The sequence below is a fragment of the Saccopteryx bilineata genome, chromosome 2, assembly GCF_036850765.1.
Source record: "Saccopteryx bilineata isolate mSacBil1 chromosome 2, mSacBil1_pri_phased_curated, whole genome shotgun sequence".
Classification (NCBI taxonomy): domain Eukaryota; kingdom Metazoa; phylum Chordata; class Mammalia; order Chiroptera; family Emballonuridae; genus Saccopteryx; species Saccopteryx bilineata.
Genome location: NC_089491.1, coordinates 218,751,054 through 218,772,606, shown reverse-complemented (window position 1 = coordinate 218,772,606; position 21,553 = coordinate 218,751,054). Strand labels below are relative to the sequence as shown.

Sequence of the window (21,553 nt, the reverse complement as noted above, 5' to 3'; positions counted from 1 at the left end):
TCCCAATTCCAGACCCAGGCAGGAAAAAGATGCAACGAACATCTGATCATGCCAGGTGCTGCCTGGCTTCCCTAAGTGGCTGCTGCTTTCTTGAATGAGCTCCCAGATAAACTGCCTGCCCTGGGCCTGCTCCATGGGCAGAGGACCACACAGGTGCACAGCCCACACCGGGCTAATTCTCTGCAGTAATTACTTCAAATTCCTACCTTTATAACAAGGGGCCTGCTCTTCATTTTGCACAGGGCCCTGCAGGTTCTGCAGCCTTCCTGCCTGCCCCTCGATTCTTGCCTTAGGCTCTGCTTTTGGAAAAACCCAAAATGTGACAGGTTCCTCTGGCCCTTTCAAGGGGAAGGTCTTTGAGGTTGGGGCCCTGCCTGGGCCTCAGCCCTTTCCCCTTGGGGTTCTGTCCAGGCATCATTCCACAAAATCAGGGGTGCCTCCTGTGGCCCCAGAAATGACCAAGGCGCTCTCCATGCCCTCAAAGAGCAAAAAGTAAACAAGTAAACAGATGATTTTAATAAAGTTGTGACAAGTGCCACGCAGGTGTGTATGGCCAGTGGAGCTGTGGGCGTCGGGTACACCCGGCCGGTCCATGAAGGCACCTGCTCTGGCGCAGTGTGCCCGCCTGTAGCCCTGGGCACTTCCTCGGCGAATGTGGCCCTTCCCCCGGCCAGAGGGGATGCATGGGAGGCACAGTGGCCCCCAGGTTTGTAACAAACACGTTTATTGCAGGAAAAGCGTGGCAGGTGCTGGGGCATGGGCTCACCAGGCGAAGAGCGGCTTGCTGTCCTCCTTGGAGAGCTCACACAGGCAGTTAAGCAGCAGGAGCGAGTCACCCAGGAACTTGGGGGGCACGATGTCAATGACCAGCTTGCGCAGGGCGGCCGGGCTGCTGTGCAGCGGGTTAGCGCGCAGGTCCGGCCGCTGCTTCAGGATGCCGTAGGTGTTGATGAGGAATTCACTGAACACGGGGTGCACATCACGATTGTAGCCCAGCTTCTCTAGGCGTGCCATCAGTGCCAGGTAGCGGTGTGTCAGCTCCCGCAGCTTCTTCTCATCCACAGACCCGTCCAGTGACTTGATGGACGTCTGGGGACACAGCACGTGGAGCAGGTGGGGCTGGGCCACAGAACCCACCCTGGGAGACCAGGACGGGGACAGTGACCAAATTTCCATGAAGGAAACTTTGTAGATGGGGAAACAGGCCCAGAGTGAAGCCACACCATGGCACGCTGAGTTTCCTGGTCTCAGCTTGCCCCATGGTGCATGCCCCATAGACACCACTAAGCCTTGCCTAGACCTACCTACAGCTCTGTGGGTGCTTCAGGAGACAGAGTAGGGAGGGGACATGCTGCAGGTAGGGGACTCCAGGGCAGGAAATGACCCCTTGGAGCAGGGAGGCACACCTGCTTGATCTTCTCAGGGATGTTGGATACAGTGAAGCCGTACAGCCGGGTCACCCCAGGGAAGACGTAGGCCAGGATGCGCCGGTCCAGCTGGAAGGCGATCTCCCCGACAATGCGCCCATCCTTCTCTGCGCTGGTGAAACTCTGGATCTCTGCGGGGGGGGGGGGGGGGGGGTGAGAGGTTGGGGGGACAGTGAGATAGGCTGGGGTCCCCTAGATGTAGAGTCAAAGGCCACTGTCCTTCCTCTTGCCTGTGCTCCAGTATCCATTTTAGGGTAAGGACAAATTTGAATGTGGCCTCTGCGGGTTCCAGGTGAAGCCTGTAGGGTCACTGGCAGGGACTCCCCAAGAGCCCTGGTCTAAATTGTGGTGTGGGGGCACCCTCCTCCAGCCCCCACTGTGAGAGTAAGTACAAATTTAAAAGAAAACTGAATTTTCTGTTGCCAAAAAGGAAAAGGACCCTTCCTGCCTTCCCTTTTCTTAATGTGTTCCCTGGGAAACCTGGCAGGCCCTCCTGGCCTGCTCAGCATGACTCTCCAGGTTCTGCTCTCTCATCCCTGCAGGAGACACTCAGAATATGCCGGTTTCTACAGCCCTAGACAACTTCCCTCCAGGGTGTCGACTGGGTGCATCCCTGCCGAGTCAGCCCTGGGCAGGCAGTGGGTGTGCAGGCTGGGACTATGCTGTGAACAACCGGCTCCTGGGGCCTGTTACATAGGCTCCTGTGCTCCCCGAGACTTGCCCCCCATAACGAGTGAAGAGGTTGGCTGGACCCCCACCCATGCTGGCTCTGTGGCCTTGAGGGGTTGCTGGGCTTCTCTGAGCCTAGCCCAAGGGAACTTCCTGCATGAGAATCTGTGTGACATAAGTGGCTGGGCTCTAGGACAGCTCTCCCTGTGACCCTGGGCAGTTGTCCACCCGCGCATGGCCTCATCCTGTGTTCATGGAGCTGTTCATCCCAGAACCCCACCCAGTCACTCTCACACAGGATCCTGACAGCTGGTCAGCATGGGCTTATCAAGTCCAGGTGTCAGCAACTTCTCCCTCTCTGGCTGGGTCCAGAGCATGGCACCTGTCCTACTTGGCAGGTGCTAAGTGGGGAGTGCCCAGACCTCAGGGGAGGTGGGCTCTGCTAGTTAGGTGGGGGGAAGGGAGGGGCCTCAGGGGCATGGCTGCTCCAGGCAGAGGGCCCCTCCTCTGCCACAGGATCCAGAGCCACCTTAGGGTCATGGGGTTTGGGCAGGGGGAGTGTCACAAGGTCACAGGGAGAAGAAACAGGAGATGTGGGGGCAGAGGCCAGATTTCCAGAGCCCAAGAGAAATCCTGGGTGAGAGTGTCGAGAAAGTGATCTTGTGGCCTCTTAGGCAGCTGGAGTTATCCATGTATTGTGGGTTGCAATTTCTCCACATCTTCTCCAATTTTTATTGTCCAGCTTTTTTATTTTGACCATCCTGGTGGTTACAAAGTTTGTGTTTTTCATTTGCATTACACTGATAACTATTATAATATGGAGCATCTTTTCATGTGCTTATTGGTCATTTGTATGTCTTATTTGGAGAAATGTCTGTTAAAGTTCTTTGTCCATTTTTAATTAGATTGTCTTTTACTGTTGAGTTGTTAAAGTTATTATATAGGCCCTGGCTGGGTGGTTCAGTGGATACAGAGTCAACCTGGCACACAGAGGTTGGGGTTCGACCCTGGGTCAGGGCAGGTATGAGAAGCAATGAGTGCACAACTAAATGGAAAAACTAAATAAAACGAGTTGATGCTTCTCTCTCTCTTATCTCCCTCCCCCTTCCTCTCTCTCTAATTAATAAAAAATAATAATATTAGATAATCTGTGTACTATTCTTTTGTCAGATACATGATTTACAAATACTTTCTCCCACTCTGTATGTAAAATTTTCACTTTCTTGAAATATGTTCCTTTGAATCATTAAAGTTTTTAGTATTGATAAAGTCAATATGTCTGTTTTGTTGTTGTTCATGCATGTGCTGTTATATCTAAGAATTTGTTGCCAAATCCAGGGTCATAAAATTTATCTCTGTTTTCTTCTAAGAGTTTTACGGTTTTAGCTCCTTTAGGTTTTTTTTAAGTCTTTGATCCACTTTGAGTTAGTTTTCATATGTGGGTATGGATACCCACTTGTCCTGGCACCATTTAGAGGAAGGACCATTCTCTCTTCATGGAACTGTTTTGGTACCCTTGTCAAACATTAACCCTGTAAATGCATAGGGTTGATTTCTGGACCCTCTCCATTCTATTCATTGATCTGTATAACTAGCCTTATGACTACCACACTGTCTTGATTACTATATCTTTAGAGTAAAATTTGAAATTGGAAAGTATGAGTCTTCCAATTTTGTTTTCAAAATTGTTTTGTCTATTCTGGATCCCCCCTTGCGTTTCCATATGAATTTTAGGTTAAGCGTGTTCATTTCTGCAAAGAAGCCAAATGGGATTTTGATAGGGATTGCATGAAAATTTGTGGATCAATTTGGGGGATTTTACTGTCTTAATGATACTGTCTTCTAATCCATGAACATAAGATGTTTTCCCATTTGTTAAGTTTTTCTTGAATTTGTCTCAACAGTGCTTTGTAGTTTTCAGTGTACTCCTTCCCCAATCACTTTGCAAGGCCGAGGAAGGTACTGGGAATTAAAGCTGAGATCCAAACACAGTGCACAGAAGTATGTTAGGGCAGGTGACGGGCAGAGGAGTGGAATGTAACCACCCCCTTCTATATGAATACATTCCTCTCACTGAGAATCAGTTTCTCTCCCCACCTCCTCCTCTCTCTAAAGCATAGATTAGGTGGAAGAAACAATCTACCCCTGAGATAGTGTAGAAATCATGTCTACTAGGCCTTCTAAGATCTAGCAAAAAACCTATCCTTCAAAGAAAAAAAAGACAATAAAATTGATAAAACTTTTTTTTTTTTACTGAAAAAGAGAAAAAAAGACAATAATTACTATCAGAAATTACAGAGCCTACAGACATTAAAAGAATAATAACCAAATATTAGGAAAAATTTTATGCAAATAAATTGGACAACTTAGGTTAAATGAACCAATTCCTTAAAAGACATAAAAGCTTACTTATATAATTGAACTACCAAAGTTCACTTTAAAAGAAACACATAATTTGAATAACCTTATATCAACTAAGGATATTGAATTTGTGGAGAGGAAGTATTTCTACAAGAAAAATTCAAGGCTTAGTAGTAAATTTTACCAAACATCTAAGAAATAAATAATATTGAAGGACTGAAAAGATGGCAGCAGAGTAGGCGGACACACAGATGCCCAGCTCTCACCACCAAACTGGAATACAAATCAATTTAGGAAAAATCAGCATGAAAAACCAACTCTGAACTACAAGAACAGCTCTCAAAAACCAAGGAACAGCCCTGGCCGGTTGGCTCAGCGGTAGAGTGTCGGCCTGGTGTGCGGGGGACCCGGGTTTGATTCCCAGCCAGGGCACATAGAAGAAGCACCCATCTGCTTCTCCACCCCCCCTCCTTCCTCTCTGTCTCTCTTCCCCTCCCACAGCCAAGGCTCCATTGGAGCAAAGATGGCCCGGGCGCTGGGGATGGCCCCTTGGCTTCTGCCCCAGGCGCTAGAGTGGCTCTGGTCACGGCAGAGCGACGCCCCGGAGGGACAGAGCATCGCCCCCTGGTGGGCAGAGCGTCGCCCCCTGGTGGGCAGAGCGTCGCCCCCTGGTGGGCGTGCCGGGTGGATCCCCGTTGGGCGCATGCGGGAGTCTGTCTGACTGTCTCTCCCCGTTTCCAGCTTCAGAAAAATACAAAAACAACAACAACAAAAAGAAAAAAACAAGGAACAAAGAAGAAGCAACAACAAACCTGGTAGGGAGCGCCTGAATCTCCCCTGCTTACAGGAATGGAGCAGGGGGGGCAGTTTGAGGCTGAGAGCCCAGAGGGGATCTCACACAAGGGAAAAGAGCAGAAACTACTGCTCACAGCCACTTGCCTGGCGACCAGGGAGCGAGGTGTGTTGAAAAGACCAGCTTATCTCCCAAGTGGAAAGGAAAGAGAGAGGGACAGACTGTGAGGAATGAAGGAGATGACCTAAAAAAGCTGACTCATCCTTGCTGGAGGTGGCCATAGCTGGGGGAGGGACTGAACCTTTCACAAAACAGAGCTGAATTGCTTCTGGATCAGAGATCTCCGGACATCTCTCCAGCTCCAATCAGTGCAACAAGACACAGCTGAAAACAAGAAGTAGGGAGGAGGGGCAGTAACTCAGGTCTCCATGGAGATCTGAGATACACCTCCCCCTACTGAAGCTGAGAAAACACCCTGCCCCCAGGGAGATTAGTTGGCTAAAGAGGCCTTCAGAGTCTCAGGTCACACCCATCGCATTCCTGGATACAGTTTCAAGAAAGTCCCCTGCTGAGATCAGTAAACAAGACTATCACCTGTTAAGAAAACAAACAAATCAAGACTTCAAAGCTGCCTAAATCTGAAAGTGGATTACAGATAACAGCTGATACCAACCCAAGAAGACCTAGAAATAACACAACTGAAAACTGGAGGCAGACAACACCAAGCCTAGACTCAACCAACTCTACAAATAAAACACCCCAAAACAGACAATGAGAAGACAAAGAAGTGCAATCCAAATGAAACCACAAGAGACACCTTCAGGAGATGAACTGAGTGACATGGAAATAATCAAACTTCCAGATGTGGAATTCAAAATAATGATTGTAAGGATGCTTAGGGATCTTAGAACAACAATGGATGGTCATTATGAACACCTAAATAAAGAAATAGCAAGTATAAAAAAGAATCAGTTGGAGATGACAAATACAATATCAGAAATAAAGACCACAATGGAAGGAATTAAAAACAGGATAGATAGAGCTGAGGATCGAATCAGCGAGTTGGAGGACAACTGGAATGAAGGCATGAAAGCAGAGAAGAAAAGAGAAAAGAGACTCAAAAAGTCAGAGGAAACCCTTAGAGAGCTCTGTGACAACATGAAGAGAAATAACATCTGCATCATAGGGGTTCCTGAAGAAGAAGAAAAAGAACAAGGGATAGAGACTTTGTTCAATCATATCATAGCTGAAAACTTCCCTAAATTAATGCAAGAGAAACTCTCACAAGTCCAAGAAGCACAGAGGACTCCATTAAAGAGAAACCCAAAGAAACCTACACCAAGACACATCATAATTAAAATACCAAAGCTAAGCGAAAAAGAGAAAATATTAAAAGCTGCAAGAGAAAAAAAAGTTATCACCTACAAAGGAGCCCCCATAAGGATGACATCCGACTTCTCAACAGAAACACTTGAGGCCAGAAGGGAATGGCAAGAAATATTCAAAGTAATGCAGAACAAGAACCTACAACCAAGACTACTTTATCCAGCAAGGCTATCGTTTAAAATTGAAGGAGAAATAAAAAGCTTCCCAGACAAAAAACAACTCAAGGAATTCATTACAACCAAACCAATGCTGCAGGAAATGTTAAGGGGCCTGTTGTAAACAGATCAAAGTGGGAAAAGAATATAGCAAAAAAGGAATACACCTTTAAAGAAGAAAATGGCAATAAACAACTACATATCAATAATAACCTTAAATGTAAATGGATTAAATGATCCAATCAAAAGACATAGGGTAGCTGCATGGATAAGAAAACAGGACCCATACATATGCTGTCTACAAGAGACACACCTTAGAACAAAAGATACACATAGATTGAAGGTAAAAGGATGGAAAAAAACATTTTATGCAAATGGAAATGAAAAAAAAGCTGGGGTAGCAATACTTATATCTGACAAATTGGACTTTAAAACAAAGGATATAGTAAGAGATAAAGAAGGCCACTACATAATGACAAGGGAGTAATCCAACAGGAAGATATAACTATTATAAATATCTATGCACCTAATATAGGAGCACCCAAATATATAAAGCAGACTTTGATGGATTTAAAGGGCAAGATCAACAGCAATACTATAATAGTAGGGGATTTCAATACCCCACTAACATCACTAGATAGATCCTCAAGAAAGAAAATTAACAAAGAAACAGCAGACTTATTGGAAACACTAGATCAACTCGATTTAATAGATATCTTCAGAACCTTTCACCCTAAAGCAGCAGAATATACATTCTTTTCAAGTGCTCATGGTACATTCTCTAGGATAGACCACATGTTAGGGCACAAAAGTGCTCTCAACAAATTTAAGAAGACTGAAATCATATCAAGCACTTTCTCCGATCACAATGGCATGAAACTAGAAATGAACCACAACAGAAAAGCTCAAAAATTCTCAAACACATGGAAACTAAATAGCAGGTTGTTAAATAATGAATGGATTAAAAATGAGATCAAAGAAGAAATAAAAAAATTCCTAGAAATGAAAGACAATGAGCATACAACAACTCAAAATTTATGAGACACAGCAAAAGCAGTACTGAGAGGGAAGTTCATAGCACTACAGGCACACTTTCAGAAGCTAGAAAAAGCTCAAATAAACAACTTAACCCTGCATCTAAAAGAATTAGAAAAAGAACAGCAAGTAAAGCCCAAATGTAGTAGAAGGAAGGAAATAATAAAGGTCAGAGCAGAAATAAATGACATAGAGGCTAAAGAAACAATACAGAGGATCAATGAAACTAGGAGCTGGTTCTTTGAAAAGGTAAACAAGATTGATGAACCTTTAACTAGATTCACCAAGAAAAAGAGAGAGAGGACTCAAATAAATAAAATTAGAAATGAGAGAGGAGAAATAACAACCGACACAACAGAAATACAAAATATTGTAAGAAAATACTATGAAGAACTGTATGCCAAAAAACTAGACAACCTAGATGAAAGGACAAATTTCTTGAAACATACAATCTTCCAAAAATCAATCTGGAAGAATCAGAAAACCTAAACAGACCAATTACACCAAATGAGATTGAAACAGTTATCAAAAAACTCCCAACAAAGAAAAGTCCGGGGCCCGATGGTTTCACAACGGAATTCTACCAAATATTCAAAGAAGAATTAACTTCTATCCTTCTCAAACTATTTCAAAAAATTCAAGAGGAAGGAAGACTTCCAAGCTCCTTTTATGAGGCGAGCATAATTCTGATTCCAAAACCAGGCAAAGACAACACAAAGAAAGAAAATTATAGGCCAATATCTCTGATGAATATAGATGCTAAAATCCTAAACAAAATATTAGCAAACCAGATCCAACAATATATGGGAAAAATCATACACCATGATCAAGTGGGATTTATTCTGGGGAGGCAAGGCTGGTACAATATTCATAAATCAATCAATGCGATTCATCACATAAACAAAAAGAAGGAGAAAAACCATATGATAATTTCAATAGATGCAGAAAAAACATTTGATAAAATCCAGCACCCATTCATGATCAAAACTCTCAGCAAAGTGGGAATACAGGGAACATACCTCAACATAATAAAAGCCGTCTATGAGAAACCCACAGCCAACATCATACTTAATGGGCAAAAATTAAAAGCAATACCCTTAAGATCAGGAACAAGGCAGGGGTGCCCCCTTTCACCACTCTTATTCAACATAGTTCTGGAAGTCCTAGCCACAGCAATCAGACAAGAAGAAGAAATAAAAGGCATTCAAGTTGGAAAAGAAGAAGTAAAACTATCATTATTTGCAGATGATATGATATTGTATATAGAAAACCCTAAAGTCTCAGTCAAAAAGCTACTGGACCTGATCAATGAATTCAGCAAAGTGGCAGGATATAAAATCAATACTCAGAAATCAGAGGCATTTTTATACACCAACAATGAACAGTCAGAAAGAGAAATTAAGGAAACAATCCCCTTCACAATTACAACCAAAAAAACAAAGTACCTAGGAGTAAACTTAACCAAGGAGATTAAAGACTTGTACTTGGAAAATTACAAAGCATTGATAAAAGAAATCAAGGAAGATACAAACAAGTGGAAGCATATACTGTGCTTTTATGGTTAGGAAGAATAAACATAATTAAAATGTCTATATTACCCAAAGCAATCTATAAATTCAATGCAATACCAATTAAAATACCAATGACATACTTCAAAGATATAGACCACATATTCCAAAAATGTATATGGAACCAAAAGAGAACATGAATAGCCTCAGGAATCTTAAAAAAGAAGAATAAAGTGGGAGGTATCACACTTCCTGACATCAAGTTACAAGGTCATTGTACTCAAAACAGCCTGGTACTGGCATAAGAACAAGCATATAGATCAATGGAACAGAACAGAGAACCCAGAAATAAACCCACAGTTCTATGGACAACTGATATTTGACAAAGGAGGTAAGGAAATACAATGGAGTAAAGACAGCCTCTTTAACAAATGGTGTTGGGAAAATTGGACAGCTACTTGCAAAAAAATGAAACTAGATCACCAGCTTACACCACTCACAAAAATAAACTCAAAATGGATAAAAGACTTAAATGTAGGCCATGAAACCATAAGCATCTTAGAAAAAAACATAGGCAGTAAGCTCTCCGACATCTCTCGGAGCAATATATTTGCTGATTTATCTCCACAGGGAAGTGAAATAAAAGACAGGATAAACAAATGGGACTATATCAAACTAAAAAGCTTTTGCACAGTTAAAGACAACAAGAACAGAATAAAAAGACAAACTACACAATGGGAGAACATATTTGACAATATGTCTGATAAGGGGTTAATAACCAAAATTTATAAAGAACTTGTAAATCTCAACACCAGGAAGACAAACAATCCAATCCAAAAATGGGCAAAAGAGATGAATAGACACGTCTCCAAAGAGGACATACAGATGGCCAATAGGCATATGAAAAAATGCTCAACATCACTAATCATTAGAGAAATGCAAATTAAAACCACAATGAGATATCACCTCACACCAGCCAGAATGGCGCTCATCAACAAAACAACACAGAGTAAGTGCTGGCGAGGATGTGGAGATAAGGGAACCCTCCTGCACTGCTGGTGGGAATGCAGACTGGTGCAGCCACTGTGGAAAACAGTATGGAGATTCCTCAAAAAACTGAAAGTCGAACTGCCTTTTGACCCAGTTATCCCACTTTTAGTAATATACCCCAAGGACACCATAGAACGACTCCAAAAGGAGAAATGCACCCCCATATTTGTGGCAGCATTGTTCACAATAGCGAAGATCTGGAAACAGCCCAAGTGTCCCTCAGAGGACGAGTGGATTAAAAAGCTTTGGTACAGGCCCTGGCCGGTTGGCTCAGCGGTGGAGTGTGGGCCTGGCGTGTGGGGGACCCGGGTTTGATTTCCGGCCAGGGCACACAGGGGAGGCGCCCATTTGCTTCTCCACCCCCCACCCCCTCCTTCCTCTCTGTCTCTCTCTTTCCCTCCCGCAGCCGAGGCTCCATTGGAGCAAGGATGGCCCGGGCGCTGGGGATGGCTCCTTGGCCTCTGCCCCAGGCGCTGGAGTGGCTCTGGTCGCAGCAGAGCGACGCCCCAGAGGGGCAGAGCATCGCCCCCTGGTGTGCAGAGCGTTGCCCCTGGTGGGCGTGCTGGGTGGATCCCGGTTGGGCGCATGCGGGAGTCTGTCTGACTGTCTCTCCCTGTTTCCAGTTTCAGAGGAATGCAAAAAAAAAAAAAAAAAGCTTTGGTACATATATACTATGGAATACTATTCAGCCATAGAAATAATGACATCGGATCATTTACAATAACATGGATGGACCTTGAGAACATTATACAGAGTGAAATAAGTAAATCAGAAAAAAACTAAGAACTACATGAATCCATACATAGAAGGGACATAAAAACGAGACTCAGAGACATGAACAAGAATGTGATGGCAACAGGGGTGGGGGAGGGGGGGAGGGGGGATGGGGCGAAGAAGGAGAGAGGGGTTGGGGGGAGGGGAGGGGCACAAAGAAAACCAGATAGAAGGCGACAGAAGACAATTTAACTTTGGGGGAGGGATATACAGCACAATCAAATGTCAAAATAATCTAGAGATGTTTTCTCTCAACATAGGTACCCTGATTTGTCAATGTCACTGCATTAAATTTAATAAATAAATTAAAAAGAAAGAAAGAAAGAAAGAAAATAATTTAAAAAAAATAATATCAATTCTGGATATTCTTCTAACTAATTAAAGAGGACAGAACACTTTTTACCGCATTTACAAAGCCAACATTAACCTGATACCAAAACCAGAAAATGATATTACAAGGAAACTATAGATCAATATCTTTCACAGACAGCACAAATTCTTAACAAAAATTTAGCAAATTGAATCCAACAATATAGAAAAGTATAATACATCATAACCAATGGAGATTTATCTCAGGAATTCAAGGATGGCTTTAAAATTCAAAAATCAATGTAGTTTACCATATCAATAGACCACAAATGAAAACAAAATGCTTATCTCAATAGATGCAGAAAAAGCATTCAATAAAGTCCAACATCCATTATGATAACTTCATGCATAACTTTGAGCAAATTAAAAATTAAAGGGTGGGTCTTCAACCTAATGAAGGCATATGCAAAAACCTTAATTAACATTATACTTAGTGGTGACAGACTAAATGCTTTCCCTAAATTAAGAAAATAAATTACTTCCCACTGTCATCATTTCTATTCAAACTTATTCTAGGGGTTCTAGCCAATATAATAAGACAAGAAAAAATAAATAAAAAGCATAGAGATTAAAACTTTAAAAACTCGGCCCTGGCCTATTGGCTCAGTGGTAGAGCGTCGGCCTGGCGTGCAGGAGTCCCGGGTTCAATTCCCGGCTGGGGCACATAGGAGAAGCGCCCATCTGCTTCTCCATCCCTCCCCCTCTCCTTCCTCTCTGTCTCTCTGTTCCCCTCCCGCAGCCAAGGCTCCATTGGAGCAAAAGATGGCCCGGGCGCTGGGGATGGCTCCTTGGCCTCTGCCCCAGGCGCTGGAGTGGCTCTGGTCATGACAGAGTGATGCCCCAGATGGGCAGAGCATCGCCCCCTGGTGGGCATGCCAGGTGGATCCCGGTCGGGCACATGCGGGAGTCTAACTGCCTCCCTATTTCCAGCTTCAGAAAAAAGAAAAAAAAAAAAAAAACCTGCCTGACCTGTGGTGGCACAGTGGATAGAGTGTCAGCCTGGAAACACTGAGGTTGCCAGTTCAAAGCCCTGGGCTTGCCTGGTCAGGGCACATATGGGAGTTCATGCTTCCTGCTCCTCCCCCTTCTCTCTCTCTCTCTCTCTCTTTCTCTCTCTCTCTCTCTCCCCTTTCTATAATGAATAAATAAAATCTTAAAAAATTTAAAGAAAAATTAGATGGCAAACTTAATAAAGTTCTTTAAAAAAAAAAACAACCTTTAAAAACAACCTTGTTTTTATTCACAACTGACATGATCTATCCTAAGGAATTATTTTTAAACGTTCTAGAACAAATAATTGAGTTCAATAAGGTTATAGGACCCAAAGTTACATTTGTCAGAATTTCCAGAATTAGTAGAAACAGAACCAGTAGGGTGTGTGAGTGTCTCTGTGTATATGCACATATGTGTGTTTGATATAAGGAACTGGCTCACATGATTATGGAAACTGACAAGTGCCAAGATCTGACTCCCAAGGTGAGTCATCAAGTTAGAGACCCAGGAGAGCTGATGATATAGCTCCAGTCTGAGTTCAAAGGCCTCAGAACCAAGAGAACCAAAGGTGTGTCTCCAGTCCAGTGACAGCAGACACGTGACCCCAGATGTTTCAGTTGGAGTTCAAAGGCAGTCAGGCAGGAAAAAGTCTCTCTTTCTTGGGGAGGGGTCAGCCCTTTTGTCCTATTCAGGCCTTCAACTGATTAAAGACTACCCACATTAAGGAGAGCAATCTGCTTTACTTAGTCTATTGATTTAAATATTAAACTCATCCAAAAACACCCTCACAGAAATACCCAGAATACCCAGGATAATGCTTGACCAAATATCTGGGCACCTAAATAAACAGAAAGATATAAAATATTCATGGATCTAAAAACTCAACATTGTTAAGTTGTCATTTCACTAGAAACTAATTTAATTGATCTGTAGATCCAGGACAATCCCAATCAAGATCCCAGCAACCTTTCTTGTAGAAATGAACAAACTGATTCTAACATTCATAATGCAAAGGACCTAGAATAGTCAGAACAACTTTGCAAAAAGATAACAAAGTGGAAGAACTTAAACAATCTGGTTTATGGTCTTATAAAGCTACAAAACTGAGACAATATGTATTGGATTCAACATAGACACCGACAAATAGAACAGCCTGAAAAATCAAGCAATAGACTCATACATATACTGACAATGGATGTTTGACAAAAGCATCAAATCGATTCAATGGGGTAAAGATAAACTTTTTAAATACTGGGGCTGGTAGAAGTGAATATCTAATGCAAACTTTATATCATATACAAAAATTACCTTGAAATTGATGAGAAACCTAAATGTAAAAACTAAAACTATAAATCTTATGAACACATCAGAGAGAATATTTGTGATCTTGAGTTTGGCACAGATTGCTTAAATAGGACACAAAAAGCATGAAGGATATAAAAGAAAAGAAGTCAGTAAACTAGTCTTCATCAAATTAAATTGTTCTGCTTTTCAAAAAACACTGTTATGATAATGGAAAAGTCACAAACTGAGAGACCATATTTGCAAAACATATACCCAAAAAAGAATTTATATCCAGACTATAAGAACTCTTACAGCACAATAATAAGATAAGCAACTCAATTTTCTTTAAATGGGCAAGATTTAAACAGACATAGCCCTGGACCCTGGACCACAACCCCCACTCACCCACCAGCCACACTCTCCTCCCTGTGCTGAATGGATGGAGAAGCTGTGCCCATCTGGCCACCTTGACCCACCCTAGCCAACTGCTGGCCACTGCACCATGTGCCCACCTGGTGCCTGCCCCTCACCATACCAGTAAGGTAGTAGCTCCTCCTCGTCCTGTCCCCCGAGGGCAGGCTGCTCTCTGAGAAGCACACCTTCTTAGGCCGGATCATCTCCCTGGGTTCCAGCAGGGTCTTGTCTACCAGTGGGTCCTGCAAGGGGTTCAGGAATGGGGACAGCTTTCTGTCAGCACTATGGGGCATGCGCAGCTCGGCGGGGCTAAGGAAAGCCTTGAAGGGCACCTGGGAGGAGGTTGCACAGCCTGGGGAAGTGTCATCCTCGCTGGAGAGAGGGGCGTGCGAGCACAGCAGGTCCTCCAGGGAGGATGTCTGCAGCTGGGAGGGCACATCAGGGACACTGGTGAACCTTCCAACATCTGAAACTGGGACAGGGAAGAAAGGATGGAGATATCAGGCTGGTGTTCCTAAAACATCCCCAGAAGTATAGGGAATACTTCAGGAACACTCACATGCCTCACCCAAAGTTCTGACAGCTGCTCACATCCCCCATCTTCAGAGCCCTCTACATTCCCCTCTGGAGAAGGTGAAGGAGGTGGAGTGCAGGGGTTGTGGGCCCTGCCCCTGCCCCTGCCAAAGGAAGCCACCAGCCTCAAGTTTGTGGGCACAGAGAGCATGCATGCCTCCACCTCTTTTACCCACCTGAGCATCCATACCCAATACAGAGTGACTTTTACATGTATTTTTTTAATTTTACATAAAAGGCATCAACCCATGCCTGTTTTCTTCTGCAGTGTACCTTTTTGCTGTGAGCATTATCTTTTTTGAGACTTATCCATGTTGAGTCACTTGGTAGCTACTTGGTTCATTTAACCACTTCCTGGTACACGAGCATATTCACACACACAGGCACAGTGAAGTTTTTACCCAGTGCCTTATTGATGCACATGGGGCTGTTTCCAGATTGTCTTGTAAAACCAAAGCTGTGATCAGTAGACTTGACACACCTTCTTGCTCACAGCTACTACCTTCTGATGTCTGCACCTGGGCTCAGGTGTGTGCATGTTCAACTTTGTGTTCTATGACAGTGCTGGTGGTTCCAGGGCACCAGCAGTTTCTGATCCCACCTCCTCATCACTCTTTGGTATGTGCCGACCAAGCTGATGATGACACATGGCTTTTTTTCTAATGCCTGGTGATGTTGAACATATCAAGTGTCCACGGGCCTCTCAGGTTCCCAGCCTGTGAATTATCTATGTCTTGTCTTTGCTCATTTTTTTTTGTTTGAGTAGTTGTTTTAAATTATGTATAACAGTTCCTTTTGTAGTCTGCATCCTAATTCCATATTGATAAAATGTCTTCTCCCAGTGGGTGCCTTACTGATATTTTAATCCTTTTTATGGTGACTATTATGATACAGAATTTTTAATTTTAACATGTCAAAGTTAACCTATCAATTCTTCTGTGATTTATAAAATTCTTTTCTACCCGTGTCATGACTTTTCCCTTCTTGTAATAAAGCAAATATCTATTTTTAAAAATTGGTTAAGAACTATATTACAAAATTAAATCCTAAAATGTGCCTACTCAGAAACCAACGAATGTATCCCCAGCAATGCTTTCCCCCCAAAAATGTTCTACAGCCCGGCCTGTGGTGGTGCAGTAGATAAAGTGTCAACCTGGAACACGAGGTCACCAGTTCAAAACCCCAGGCTTGCCTGGTCAAGGGACATACAAGAAGCAGCAAGAGTTCCTACACAAGAAGCAGCACTTGTCACAGAGGGAACCTCACAGCAGTGGCTCACGTGTCCCACAGTCCCTCAGCCTCTGCCTTCAAATAAGATGTGAAAGATATGTATGTGAGAAATGGATCAAGAGACCTAGAGAATCCGCGAGCCCATGTGGCTTAGTACTCTGCTATGGGTGAAGTCATCCTTAGGCATATGGAAGAGTAAGTAGATAAAATGTAGGGGAAAAAAATTACCCTTGCCTTCCGAGCCAGTAACTACTTTAGGAAAACACACCCTAGATAATCCTAAATATAAAAGTCTTTTTGCTGTGTTACTTATCTCAGAGTAAGAAAGAACTGTAATTCCAAACATGAGGAGAAGAGTTCGTTACATTGTGGTCCATCTGGTTTTTTAATATCACACAGTTATTAAAAAATATATTTATAACAACACAGAAATAACATGTCATCATGTTAAAGGGAAAGAGGCAGGGGATTGTACATAGAGAATACTCAAAAACTTCTAAAAATCATCTCCACCCAGAACAATGAGGAATTGCACGAAGAGCAGAAAGACCCCTGAGAACTAAGGTGGGGAGTTGGGGAATAGGGTTGAGAGGACTTGCCATCCCCTGTGGTCCCTTTAAAAATGTGCATCAAGCTTGAAAACCCAAGTGCAGGGAAGGGGACAGCCAACAGCAGCTGGTCGGGAGCCACACACACCCTTCCCCGGGGCAGGCAGGGCTGCTGCCGTGTTGGGTGTTGGGAAGGCTCCGGAGGCAGGCACCTGCACCTCCGTTAGCAAAGCGCAGAGACCACAGCCTTCTGGAGAGTATTTGTCAGCGTCCATTTCGACATTTCAACCGCTCATAGCCTTTGATACAAGGATTTCCCAGGCAGTCACCCCTGTAGTAAGTCACAGACACACATCAGGCTGTCCATGGTCACAGAGTGCTGGAAGGGCGTTGTTTGTTGTGGCATCAGGCTGAGGGATATGTGAATCCCACACAGAACAGTCTGCTCTCCAGTATTAAGTGCATTCAGATCTACTGGCAGGCGATGGTAGTGAAATGAATGGATGTTCGCAGGTAAATCAAAATGAAAGCAAAAGGATGCCTTGATATTTACATCTGATGCTGGCAGAGGCTGCCTTCAGGAGTGGGGCACAGCACAGCCTTAAGTGTTATGTCCTCTCTGGTGTTTATGTTGTTGAATAAGAATAATAGGTTTTCGGCCCTGGCCGGTTGGCTCAGCGGTAGAGCGTCAGCCTGGCGTGCGGGGGACCCGGCTTCAATTCCCAGCCAGGGCACATAGGAGAAGCGCCCATCTGCTTCTCCACCCCCACCCCCTTCCTCTCTGTCTCTCTCTTCCCCTCCCACAGCCAAGGCTCCATTGGAGCAAAGATGGCCCGGGCGCTGGGGATGGCTCCTTGGCCTCTGCCCCAGGCGCTAGAGTGGCTCTGGTTGCGGCAGAGCGAAGCCCCGGAGGGGCAGAGCATCGCCCCCTGGTGGGCAGAGTGACGCCCCTGGTGAGCGTGCCGGGTGGATCCCAGTCAGGCGCATGCAGGAGTCTGTCTGACTGTCTCTCCCCGTTTCCAGCTTCAGAAAAATTTAAAAAATAATAATAATAATAGGTTTTTAAAGCACATCTTTTTTGAATGCTGCATTCAAAATACTGAACGATTTGCTGAGGGAAATGCTGAGGGAATGCTGAGGGACTGTGGGACATGTGAGCCGCTGCTGTGAGGTACCTTCTGTGACAAGTACTGCTGCTTGTGCAGGAACTCTTGCTGGTTCTCCAGTCCCCAAGGCCCAAGCTGTCCCTGCAGAAGATGAGGGTCGAGACAGGCCTGCACTGAGCAAACATCATCCTAAAGCCCATCTTCCGACCAAGCAAAGCAGGGAGCAAGGGAAAGCACTGCTGACCACATGGCTGACCTGAGCCCTGAGGGTTGGCCCGGCATGACTGAGTTCTCAGGATGAGGATGATGAAGCAGCACGAAGCATATGACTCAGCAGCAGTCACAGGCAGCGAGACTTGTGGACAAGTCCTTTCGCAGCCACCACACAGTAGGCATTTCTAGTGGCCTGAGAAGACAGAATTGACCTTTAGCAGGTTGTCATACCCAGGACACGCCACCATGAGGCCAGTCTCTCTTCAGCAAGTGCCAGTGACAAGCTCAGAACATGGGGCTGCAGCTGGTTTGATCCTGGGGACTCAGGGTTTCTCCAGCTGCCCCTCCTGGTTTCTTCCCACTGTCACCCCATGAAGACCCATGCTTGTCTGAGCTCCCTCTTCAAGGTCCGCCTTGAGGCTCCAAGGTGTCCAGATACCATGAAGGACCCATGCATCCAAAGGCATTGGGCCTGCCAGTTCTGGGCAGCCATGATATTCAGGAGGTAGCCGCCTTCCATACATACTGAATTTGCTCAGGGGAGATGGCAGGTGTTCAGGTGGACTCCAGAAAGTGGCCGCACCCGATTCAGGGCTCAGCAGCAAGTCCCTGAGCATTGCACTGGGGGACCGGCAGCAGCTTTGGAAACATCCTGGTTGAAGGGCTCATCCTGTGACAGCTGGTCTGCAGGGCACTGATGAGGCTGTCCAGCCCCCCATGGCAATCGAGCAGGCTAGGGGAATTCTGTGCCCCACCCTGGCCAGGTGGGAGAGTGAGTCCATTTCCAAGGGCTCACTTGGTCACGGGGTTTCATCCACAGTCCATATCCCAACCATTCATGCCTATTAACCACGCTCTGTATCATGCTTTCCTTGTATGAGAGGGAATTTTCCACATAAATGTTTAAATCAAAACCAACTACTTTTGCAGCAAGTGAACAAAGCCAATTTTTTTTTCTCTAAAAAGCTGTAGAGTATTGGAGGGCATGCTGCACAGTAAACTGATTCTAGCTCCAAGCTCTCTTCCTCCAAGGGACTTGCACCTACCCCACTGGGTCCTCCCTCTATGGGTGGCACTTCCCACCCTGGGCACTGGGCTCCACCACGGGACTCCTTGGGTTGATGGTGTGTAAGCAGAGGAGATACACCAGAGGTTCGAAGCTGGTGTGGTTGGCACACCTGCCCCTGCCATGAGATGCCCAAGTGCAGGCGAGCCCATTGGCCCCAGAAGACAGATGCGTGCAGCCGAGCAAATGCCCAGCCTGCCTGAGCTAACCCCAGTGGACCTGGTGGTACTGAGATCACACATATCCTGTTTTAAGCCACTGTGGTAGTGCTTCTGGCCTCGTCACTGATGGATACACGTACCAGCTCAAGTGGCTAAGCCACCACACCCGGCTGTCCAGGTGTCGACTTACAGGCTCAGAGAGAGAAGGACCTCACCTGAGGACACACAGCAGAATGAGCACCTGGGACCTGAGTGAAGGAAGGGTGGCCAGGAAACCTGCAGGAGCAGCCTCCCACTCCCAAGCTAGCCTAGGGCCTCACCTGTGACCCGGGGGCAGCAGTCTTCGGGGTAGGCAGGTGCCTTGGGGAAGAAAAGGTCCCGGCCACCACGGCAGCAGCTCTCCTGGCAGCTCTCGCTGAGCAGGCGCTTCAGCATCTGGTTCTCCTTGAGCAGTCGCACCTGCTTCTTCAGGTCCGCGTTCTCGCTCATGAGCCTGTTCATCAGCTCGTTCCCCTCGGCCATGGCCACGGTTTCTTGCTCACGTGTGGGCTTGTGGCCCCATGGAGGTGGAAATCCAGAGCCACGGATGCCACAGAAACAGCCCAACTGGAGTTCCACGACCTCCCCACCTTCCACAGCCTTGTGATGTCACCTTAAAGGGGCAGTGCCCTGCCACCTCCACCCACAGACACCTCATGCCAGGGAGGGAGGAGAGAGGTGGGGGCAGGTATAGTCTAGATGAGGGGCCTGAGCTGCTCATGGGGAGCCCAGCCCCTCAAGCTTACACACAGAACCAGGCCTGACACAGGATGGTCCTGGCATCTTCTCCGAACAGCCAGAGTATTGGGTTGTGGGATATTGAGCCATTCACACCATGAGTCCACAGGCCTAGTGGGGCACCTCCTTCACTCTGAGTGACTAGTAGAGCCATCCTCATCCCAGCCCTCACCTGAGCCTCGGGCTTAACAGCTTCCCAACTTCAGGCCCAACCAGGCTCTCTACAGCTGGCTGGTCAGCCTGAGCCTGGACAGGTAGCTGGCACCCCTGAGAGACACTGAGAAAGGAAGGGGCAGTGAGGGCAGGGGAGCCAAGCTCAGAGCCACACAACTGCCCCCGCCCCAAAAGCTCCTGTAGCTCCACAGAGCTGGCAGTTAGAGGACACCTGCAGATCACACTGCCCTGGAGGAAAGGGCTCAGGGGACACCTCCCTGCCCCCACACAGACAGTGCTTAGAGTCTGGACATTGACCCTTATTGAACCTAACTGAAGATCCCCCCACCAGAGCATAGGATACCTCTGGACCAATCACAGGCAGACCTGTGGCTCTCAGAGTCCAGCCAGAGTTCAGCCCACACACAGCCAGACCTTGGTGATGCCCACCCCGATGTGAATCTCTTCCCAGCAGTGCTCCTCAGGTAACTAAGCTCTGTGCTATTTCCTGGCTCCAGAGGCCTTAGTCCTACTTTTCCAAAGCCACAAAGCAACAGACAGGTCATCTCTTGACCCTCCAGAGAAGGGACCTAGCCCCAGAAAGGAACCGAAGTTCCTTTAGCCCCAGTGCTGGGCCTCCAGCTCAGCATCAAGGTACTTGGGGTGTAGATAGCAAGTGCAGTGTCTCCAAGCAGAACAAGGCTTTTGTCCTCCAGACTGCCCAGTGCCTGTCATGTCACCTCAAGGAATGCAAGCCTGAGGCAGGCTTTGTAAGGAGGACTTCTAAATTCCAAATGTTCCCTACGCTTCCTCAGAAGGACCAGTGTCTGGAAACACAGGCTCTCACATCAGAGAGCAGTGCCCCCTGAGGAAGCATGTGGGCACTTCCAGGGCCCACAACAGATGCCCCCAAGACCATTCCAGGGGCCCCATCACATTCAAATCCCATTTATTTCCCAGCCCAAGAAAACCATAGCCCCTTCCGCCACAGGCCTGTCAACGTGCTCCCAGTGTTCTGGTCATGATGTACTATTCCTTTAATACAGCACTAGATGAAATACAGCTTGCTGATATTTTGTTAAGTATTTTCTACGTTGTGAGTGAAAATGACCTGTGTCTTCTTTTCCTGTAATATCTTGGTCTGGTTTTGCTGTAGAGGTCACACTGACCTTACAAGTTGCAAAACATTCTCTTCTCTGTTTTCTGTGTATTTGTGCTCATTTTTCCCATAAATGTCGGATACAGTTCATCAGTGAAGCCATCTGGGCCTTGCAGTTTTCTTCTGGGAAAGTTTTTCATTTCTAACTGAATTTCTTAAATAGATATAAGGTTATTTAAATTTTCCAGCTCTTCTCATGTCCATCTAGATAGCAATGGTCATTGAAGGAATCTGTCCGTGTTATCTACATTGTGGAATACTGGGGTTAAGTGATTCATGATGTTCCCTTATCTCCCCTTACGCCTCTAAGGACAAATAGGTTCAGTCAAGGCAGAAACCACAAGGGAAC

General features: G+C 45.7%; 1 protein-coding gene across 3 annotated transcripts; it reads right to left on the bottom strand.

Annotated features, from left to right (window-relative positions):
- Positions 1–567: 567 nt before the first annotated feature.
- Positions 568–20,411, bottom strand: SPATC1L (spermatogenesis and centriole associated 1 like). 3 transcript variants are annotated; one of them, XM_066254936.1, is made up of 5 exons: positions 19,436–20,411; positions 14,551–14,690; positions 14,340–14,460; positions 1,407–1,558; positions 568–1,089 (listed from the first exon to the last, which is right to left on the bottom strand). In XM_066254936.1, exons 1-5 carry the CDS (start codon positions 19,635–19,637, stop codon positions 763–765), a joined length of 942 nt encoding a protein of 313 aa, XP_066111033.1. In that variant the 5' UTR covers positions 19,638–20,411; the 3' UTR covers positions 568–762. The 3 variants fall into 3 exon arrangements, with proteins under 3 accessions (XP_066111033.1, XP_066111032.1, XP_066111034.1); XM_066254935.1 differs by having other exon boundaries at positions 14,340–14,690; XM_066254937.1 differs by lacking the exon at positions 19,436–20,411 and adding an exon at positions 14,778–14,878 and having other exon boundaries at positions 14,340–14,690.
- Between the last annotated feature and the right edge of the window lie 1,142 nt (positions 20,412–21,553).